At 38.6% G+C, this 9,588-nt stretch overlaps 1 protein-coding gene across 1 annotated transcript in view; it reads left to right on the top strand.

Moving 5' to 3' along the window:
• Positions 1 to 1,190: 1,190 nt before the first annotated feature.
• The window catches only part of LOC122054926, a 30,322-nt gene continuing 21,924 nt past the window's right edge, over positions 1,191 to 9,588 (top strand). Inside the window, exon 1 of the mRNA XM_042616340.1 lies at positions 1,191 to 1,375. Coding sequence (XP_042472274.1) covers positions 1,191 to 1,375 — 185 coding nt within the window. The remainder of the gene's footprint in view (positions 1,376 to 9,588) is intronic.

Genomic DNA, 9,588 nt, shown 5'->3' with positions numbered 1-9,588 from the left:
AAGCAACAATGCCAAAATGTATAGTTATTGGTTCATATTTAGATTAGACTTGAAAAGTCTAGTGATACAGTTATAATAGGTCGACTTGTCGAATGAAGAAGGAGTCATGATCGAGAAGGATAGAAGGTATATAGCCAATGTACCTTCCATGCTTGGTCAAGTAAAGCCTGATCGATATTACCGGCCGAGTGAAGGCTTAACAACTGTCAATATGTGCACATGCACTCGGCTGGACAAAGTATGACCGAGCGTAAGAACACTTAACCTTATATACAGTTTAATACGTTCCGACCAAGGGAAGGTCGAGTGAGCACCCATGTGCTAACGCTTGCTCGGTCAGGTAAAGCCCGACCGAGCATAAAGTCATTTGGCCTTCTAGAAGTTTCTAGCATATTATCGACTGATTGAAGGTTAAGCAAGCACTAGTGTGAGTATACGTGCTTGGCCGAGCAAAGCCCGACCAAGCGTAGGGGCATTCAACCTTATAAAGCTCATACGTATTCTCAGTTGAAACATGCTTAGCAAAAGGTATTCTCAATATATACACGACCGGTTTAAACGATCGGTTGAGATATGCTTAACAAAAAGTATATAAGTATGACAGCCTAGTAAATTTGGTGGGAAATGTCTTCTAGAAGCTTCTTCAGTTATAATGACATGTTCTATGGATATCTAATCATAAATATGAGTCACAAATGATAAAAGAGGTACATCTAGGGTACAAAAAAGATTCCTTAAAAAGAGTATTGTACGAAGCTTAGGAGATGACTTTATCTCCTAACAAATTCTAACAAATTAGGGACCACTTCATGACTACGGAGGTACCATGAGGAATTATAAAAAGGGGGATCCTCTTCGTTGGCAATGTAAGCAAGTTCTAGCATCTAAACTCTGTTTCAAAGTACTTCAGTTACTGTTCTTCTTCTTCTTCTTCTACCCTTGAGAGAGAAACTGACTTGAGCGTCGGAGGGCCTATCTAGGGATCCCCACCCCGGTCTTAGGTCACTAATGCTTTGTTGGTTTGTCTCACTGTGCACAAGATCGTGGAGAGGTTCTTCTAGATCTTTAGGAGGCTATCTTCATCAAGGATCGTCGTTCACCGGTGCCAACGCACCACTTTATAGATTTCAGACAGGATCTAATTTGGTGCTGTCTGTGGGAAGTATTCACCTGAATATGAAGATACGAAGATGGAGGAAGCTAGGAAACTCAACATTATTACTATATCACAGGAGGATCTGGATCAGCTCATCCAGACCAAAGCACAAAAGATTTTTCAACAACCTCAAGCCAAAACTGGAGAGCATTCTTCCATTCCCCTTTGGAACAAGGAGGTCGAAAGGAATTTCCCCAAGAATTCTCTAGAGCAACGCCAGTACGTGATAAGCACAAAGGGAAGATAATCGCTAGTAATAGCTCTCCGGAACGGATCATCACTCCATTCTCTCAACGAGTGCTAGATGATCAGCTTCCAAAGCATTACCAGAATCTGAATATCAGAGAATATTCAGGAATAACTAGTCCTGAGGATCATCTGTTGAAATTTGAAAACGCTGCTTTGCTTCAATAATTTTCTAATTGTGTCAAGTGCTGAATGTTTCTACTACATTTGGAGGCGCGGCAAAAAGATGGTTTAAGCGGTTACCAGATAATTCTATTTAGCACTTCAAGGGCTTTTGCAAGGTATTTCTACATCATTTTTCTAGCAATCGAAGGTATCACAAACCCCCTAGAGTCTTTTTTCAATTAAGCAAGGACCTAAGGAATCTATCAGAGCTTATATTAAAAGGTTCAACCAAGTGCCCATCGATGTCCCTTCAGCCACCATGGAGATCTTGGTAAGCGTCTTTTCCCAGGGGCTTAATGATAATGATTTTTTTAAAGATTTAGTCAGGAACCCTCCTACCAATTTTGATATATTGATTGAGCGAGCTTCAGAGTTTATCAATGTGGAGGAGGCTCAAGCTGCTCGGAGGAAGGATACTACCACTTCTACGTCAATTCCTACTGTAGTACGTCTAGCGGGACCCGCCTAACCTCCTAAAGGACCTCAGGCTGATCCTCATTATCGCCACCCAGAGCCTTGGCCTCAAGCAGTACAACATGTGGATGTTCCTCAACATTTCCCTTAAAGGTGGTGCACGTATCATCTGACAAATACTCACAACATGGAGAATTGTTTTACTTTGAAGAATAAACAGGCGGGTAACACTCATTATCGTCAGCGTTCCCCAATTCCAAATCACCGGCGATATCCGTGACAGAATAGTCCTCTCAAAATTGAGTATCAACCGAGCGGATCACAAGCGGAAATTTTACCCCTCACGGCAGGACAAACTCAAGGGTCGGATCAAGTACAATGAGAACAACAGTCAACTCAGCATGAAGAAAATCACAACAATACTGTTAGGGGTAGTATAAATATGATGGCTGGAGGACCCATTGATAGTGATTCCAACCCGGCGTGAAAATTGCACGTTCGGTGATTAGTAATTCATGTCGTTGGATGCAGTACTGAGAAGGCAACAGGGCCAAAAATTAGTTTTGGGCCTAGAGATTTAGTAGGAGTAGAGGTGCCCCATGATGATGCACTAATAATCAAGGTTGTTATAGTCAATTATAACATTTCTCGTACTTTTATTGACACCAACAACTCTGTTAATATTATATTTAAATAAGCTTTTGATCAACTGTAGATAGACCCAAGTGAGCTTCAGCCTATGGTTACTCCATTATATTGGTTTGTAGGCAATGAAGTACAACCACTGAGTCAAATAAAGTTGGCCATATCTTTAGGGGAGGAGCCCCTTATGCAGGCATGTCGATTGCCCTTCATGGAAGTTGATGCCCCATCAGCATATAATGTTATCTTGGGTCGACCGGCCTTGAATGAATTCAGGGCGGTCATTTCTACTTTCTGTCAGAATATTAAATTCCCTGTTGATGACCATGTGGGTGAGGTCAAGGGAGATCAAGTAATGGCACATAAATGCTATGTGGAGATGGTTAGGATGGAGGCCAATGCTACCCAGAAGGTGTTAGTATTAGCCTTAGTACCAAATATGAGATGATTGTAAAGGGCTCCTTTTGTATCATATTTCATTATTAATAAAGGCAAAGTTGGTTATTATATTTACTTCAATTCAGTGTCGAATGAATAAGCATGATAATGTCCTAGAGTCTATTATAATCTACAACATATCAATTGGTCGAATTGATAGTGAGATATTATAGATATACATAGAACACTACTCTTAACTATTCCTAATCGAGCATTAATATACAAGGACAATATTAATGCATTGAGACTAGCATATAGGTCAACGGATGACTTGATCTCACAAGTCATGGATATGAGATATCAGGTTGACACAAGGGTATATATTAGAGAACATGTACTGAATGACCCACCATGAGAATATTTCATGGATCGTCGTATGAGTGTCATAAACATTCTCATGTGACTATTGGTATGAATAGTCCTTAGACCTGAAGTCACTATGGTTCCCTACATAAGGAGTTGTATACTTTGGTATCGTCAAACGTCACCCGTAACAGGGTTGACTATAAAGTTGATCACTGGGTATGCAATAAATTATGCGGAGGGATGTGAGTGATGTAGATGGGATATATCCCTTCCATATGATGGAAGTGATATTTATGGACCCCTTGATTAGTAGGACACAAGAATGCATGGCCATGCTTAAATGAGTCAATATGCGATATTGAGCTTATTTAATTGAGTGTGTCTAACTTAGAGATCAAGAAACATAAAGATTGATAAGAGGATGACACGGTCTATGCCTCTTTGATCAATCTAGATATTGAGGATAGAAGGATTGAGTCATACAAGATAATAGCCACGAAAAGGTTAAGTCGTATCTCGACATTCTCGTCACTTGGGTAGCAATGATGTCTTGCTAGATGTCACTCATTGCTTATGTATTTAAATGTTGATTTGGATACATTGCCAATGTTACAAGAATCTATTGGGTCGCACACAAAGAACAAGTCAATGGAGATGGATTCATATGATGAATCATTGGATTAAGTCTAATTCAAATTGGACTCATTTAGTAAGACTCAATTAAATACAACTATTGGATTAAGTCCAATTCAAATTAGACTCATTGAATCAATTGGATTAATGAATAATGAGTTGGACTCATTATAAGATTTCATGAATTATTTGATGATTAATGAGTTGGACCCATTATATGATTTCATGAATTAATTAATGAATAATGTGGTGGACTCATTATATGATTTCATGAAATTTGAATTCATGAAGAAAGAGGAGTATACAACTTGAGTTACTCATGCATTGCATGCATTGGATGCATTGAATTCATTGGATGAAGAGTGAATCATTTGAATTGCACATGCATTGGATTCATTGGATGAAGATAAATATTAATGTCAATCAAGACAATTGACATTAAGGCATGAGGCAACTTCTTGAATCTATAAAAAGGGGTTTTTGGATTCATTTTCATGATGAGTTTTTGGTGCTCTAGCTCTTCTTCCTCCTCCTCTCTTCCACTTGGCCGAAACCTCTAAGAAAGGTTGCTAGCACAACCTTTGGTTATTTCATTCTCCACCTTGTGAGTTTCTGAGACAAACGAGATTTGTTCGTGTGAATGCCATAGAGGCGTGGCCACTTGATCGCGCTAAGATCAGCATCTAAAGAAATGTTAGAATCGGGATTGCGAAGAGCACGCAACAAAGGTATAACTTTCTCATGTAGATAATTAATACTTAGTATATGGTTTCCTTTCGCATGGATCTATTGGAAAGAAACTAGATGTTTTCTGCTGCGCTTTCGCGTGTTTAGCGCCCTAGTTCCTTACAGTGGTATTAGAGCCACTTACGAAGGCATATACTAAGTTGTAGTAGAATTTCATATATGATATAGAAATTGCATGACATGTTTATTATGATTTCCATGATTATGAGCAAATTTCGGCCAAGAGGTTTTTAGCGAAACCATCATGGCAGTGTGGCTCATAATTAGTTGTTTAAATCATAGTAAATTTTGTCACAACAGATTGAGAATGTTATATGACATGGTGCATGGTTATGGCCCTTAAACCCAATATGATTGGATGTGTGTGTTGTAATTCATAATACGGCCTACGTGTCGTGCCTCTCCTCTTTTATTGTAGTTGTAAATTTAGATTACACTCGAATATAACTCGAGTTTCTCTTTAGACTTTGTAATGTACAAATTAGCGAAGAATAAGTCTACTTGACGATGGTGAAAAGGGAGAAGAATAACAAGACATGACGACCAAGCAAGCATTTGGAGAAGATGCTTTTGAAGCATTTGGAGAAGATGCTTTTGCCTAGGTTGACCTTTTGATCTTCTCATTGGCTTGAGAGGGTCATAGAAAATGGGGCCATAACCATGTCACAATTTTTATGCATATATGTGATATATGCCATGATATGCTATGATTGTATGTGATGCATGTGTAGTTTAATCATGATTAGGTCTTTTAAATATGCCTACCAAAGTTTGGTACTCACATCTAGCTCGATCAATTGTAGTCAGGTTTTGCCAAAGCAACGTGACTCGATTTATCTTGCTAGAGTACGAAGGACAATTGTGATGTCCGACTACTAAAACTTTGGGTGCAACTTAACTAAGTTGAGAACTTGGAGGCATATCCCGTACGATGAAATTCAAAATTATACTAGTCTTGGGTGATTAGCCAAAGCTAACTCAAGATGAGTTATAATGTGGATTTCATAAGATGGGCAAATGTACAAATATTCTTGTTCACACAATGATATAAGAGTTACATATGATGTAATTGGTAAATGTTGCCTACCTAAATTATACTAAGTCTTGGGCGATTAGCCAAAGCTAACTCAAGATGCGGTATAATACGGATCTTCTCCCATATAAATGTTATCGCGATTGGATTTGGAGTTAGTAATGTGGGTAAAACCACATCCATGACTTGCTTCTACCAAAGCTTTACAATTTAGTGGGAGAATTATTTAATTAAAGGTCTAGTTAAATGATCAAAATATAATACATATTTCTACATTTTATTGTTGTAGATCAGCATGTCGTCAAATACGTCAAATGCTCTCTCTCTTTGCGATCTGTCCTTGATAAGGACAAACTCAATGGAGCTAACTTCCTAGACTGGTACAGAAACTTGAGAATAGTTCTCAAGCAAGAAAGAAAACTGTATGTCCTAGAGCAGCCCATTCCTGAAGCACCCCCCACCACTGCCACTAGAGTTGATAAGGATGCTTATAAGAAGCATCAAGATGATGCATTAGATGTATCATGTCTTATGCTCGCTACCATGAACTCTGAGCTTCAGAAGCAACATGAGAACATGGACGCTTATGATATGGTTGAACACCTTAGACAACTATATCAAGGACAAGTAAGGCATGAGAGATTTGAGATCTCTAAAGCTCTATTTTAATATAGAATGCAAGAAGGAAGTCTCATAGGGCCTTATATGCTCAAAATGATTGAGTATGTGGAGAACCTACAAAGACTGGGATTTCCACTAGGCCAAGAATTGGCCACTGACTTAATTCTACAATCATTGCCCGAAAGCTATAGTCAATTTGTCATGAACTATAACATGAATGAAATTGACAAATCATTGCCTGAGATGTTGAACATGTTGAGAACTGCTGAACTTAACCTTAAGAAGGCAAAGCCTAGCACCATTTTAATGGTGCCAAAGGACAAAGGCAAATGGAAGCCCAAAGGTAAGGGTAAGACTCAAGCCAAAGGTAAGGGTAAAGCTCATGCATTGAAACCCAAAGGCGGGGTGGCTAAGGAAGGAACCTGCTTCCACTGTAGTGAGATCGGGCATTGGAAGAGGAACTGTAAATCATACCTAGAGGAAGTGAAAAGGAAGAAAAGTGAAACTTTTGCCTCAGGTTTACATGTTATAGAAGTCAATCTATCTATTTCTTCTTCATGGGTATTAGATACCGGATGTGCATCTCACATTTGTACTAATGTGCAGGGCTTGAGAAATAGTAGAATATTGACAAAGGGCGAAGTGGACCTACGAGTAGGCAATGGTGCAAGAGTTGCTGCTATAGTTGTAGAAACATATTCCTTATCTTTGCCCACTAGACTTGTATTAGAACTTGAAGAGTGTTGTTATGTGTCTGCCTTAACTAAGAACATCATCTCTGTTTTTTGTTTGGACAAGAAAGGATTCTCATTTGTAATAAAGGACAAGTATTGTTCCATTTATTTTAATGAAATGTTCTATTGTAGTGCACATCTTGTGAATGGAATCTATGTTCTAGACTTTGATAACCCAATCTATAACATAAATACCAAGCGGCTCAAGTCTAATGATTTAAACCAAGCATATCTCTGGCATTGTCGCTTAGGTCACATAAATGAGAGTCGCATATCCCAACTCCATAAGGATGGACTTTTGGACTCATTTGATTTTGAATCATATGAGATATGTGAATCTTGTCTTCAAGGCAAGATGACAAAGACTTCATTTAGTGGACATAGAGAAAGAGATAATGACTTGTTAGGACTCATACATACAGATGTATGTGGCCCTTTCAGAATAGCAGCTAGAGGAGGCTACCATTAGTTTATTACTTTTACTGATGATTTCAGTAGATATGGCTATGTGTATCTAATGTGACATAAGTCAGAATCCTTTGAAAAGTTCAAAGAATTCAAGAATGAAGTACAAAATCAACTTGGTAAGAGTATTAAGATGCTTCGATCAGATCGAAGTGGAGAATACCTTAGCCAAGAGTTTCATGACCATCTTGTTGAGTATGGGATTATATCTCAACTCACTCCACCTGGAACACCACAATGAAATGGTGTATCAGAACGGAGAAATCGTACTTTATTAGATATGATATGAACAATGATGAGTCAAACAGAACTTCCTGCTTCCTTCTGGGGACATGCTCTAGAGACGGCCGCTTTCACACTTAACCGCGTTCCATCTAAGGTTGTCATAAAGACACCATATACAATATGGAATAGGAAGAGTCCCAAGATGTCTTTCATGAAGATTTGTGGATGTGAGGCTTACGTTCGATGACAAGTCTCCTATAAACTAGGACCCAAATCAGACAAGTGCTATTTTGTAGGATATCCCAAGGAAACAAAGGGATATTACTTCTATAATCCCATACAAGGTAAAGTGTTTATTGCCAAAACTAGTGTCTTTCTAGAAAGGAAATTTATTTCTAGAAGAACTAGTGGGAGTAATGTCGATCTTGAAGAAATTCAAGATACACAAACAAGCACCGATGCCTTGATGGAAACTGAACAGGTACCATAAGATGTTGTGGATCATGATTTTGTTACACCACAAGAAGTTGTGGAGCAACAACCTATTCAAGTAGCACAAGCTCTACGCAGATCTGATAGGACCCGTGGTCAACTTGAGAGATATTCTTTTCTCTTGTTTGACCATGGTGATGTAGAGCTTATTGGTCTCAATGAGCCTACATTGTATCAGGAAGCTGTACATTGTCCAGATTCTGAGAAATGGCTAGAGTCCATGAAATCCGAAATGGAATCCATGTACACTAACCAAGTATGGACTTTCGTTGATCCACCTGAAGGGTTCAAACCCATTGGCTGTAAGTGGGTCTTCAAAATGAAGACAGACATGGATGGTCATATGCATACGTATAAAGGTAGATTGGTGATGTGAACCCAACGAAAAAGATATCTCAAGAACCCACAACGAATTGAAAACAGAAAGAAGGAAGTTATAAAGACGATAAGATGGATGAAAGAAACCTCGGCCATATGCTTAGAAAAGCAAGAACCTTGGTATATGAGATGGAAGCCGCCACAACCTTGGGATTGAGGTTGATAAGTCTTTCAACGCCACAAGGAGATGCCTTGATAATTTCAAGTTCAATGAAGAACCAACAAGCGAGAGCCTCACCGTGCTTTAGATTGAAAAATATGTCAAAGATACAAGTGTGGTCATCACCTCCTTCATTTATAGCTATAAGGTGACCAAAAAACCCTAAAAGGCCAAAAGAAAGACCATTTAGTAAAGGCCTATGTAGACTACTTAGCCATTTTAAACTTATGGCTTTATAACAACCCAAATAAAAGTAGAAATTGAGTCTAAATTAAGCCTACATATCCCTACTACATAGACATGAGACTTAAGTGCTAATTAAGCTCATCTAAGGCTTGAATTAGGTTGACTATGCCAAATGACTTGCTCTTGGTCAAACCTTCTTCAATGGAAGCTTTGGCCTTCAAATCTTCAATTAGTATATTAAGTGCTTCCTTCATCTTTCTAGTCTTAGACCTTGTAATTGGACCTCCATTGATGCATAATGGATCATCATTAACATCTAGAGTGGGTTGACCATGATCCATATCGTTAGCTTGTTGCTCTCTTTCTTTGACTCCATCATTCCCCCTTTCCCCAAAAGGATTCGTCCTTGAATCGTGATCACCTACATCAAATGGAGAAAGATAAAAAACATTAAATGTAGCACTCACATTATACTCACCTGGTAAGTCAAGCTTGTATGCATTATCATTGATTCTAGAAATGATTTTAAATGGACCATCTCCTCGTG

The sequence above is a fragment of the Zingiber officinale genome, chromosome 3B (genome assembly GCF_018446385.1).
Source record: "Zingiber officinale cultivar Zhangliang chromosome 3B, Zo_v1.1, whole genome shotgun sequence".
NCBI classification, from domain to species: Eukaryota; Viridiplantae; Streptophyta; class Magnoliopsida; order Zingiberales; family Zingiberaceae; genus Zingiber; species Zingiber officinale.
This window is presented reverse-complemented; position numbering and strand designations above follow the sequence as displayed.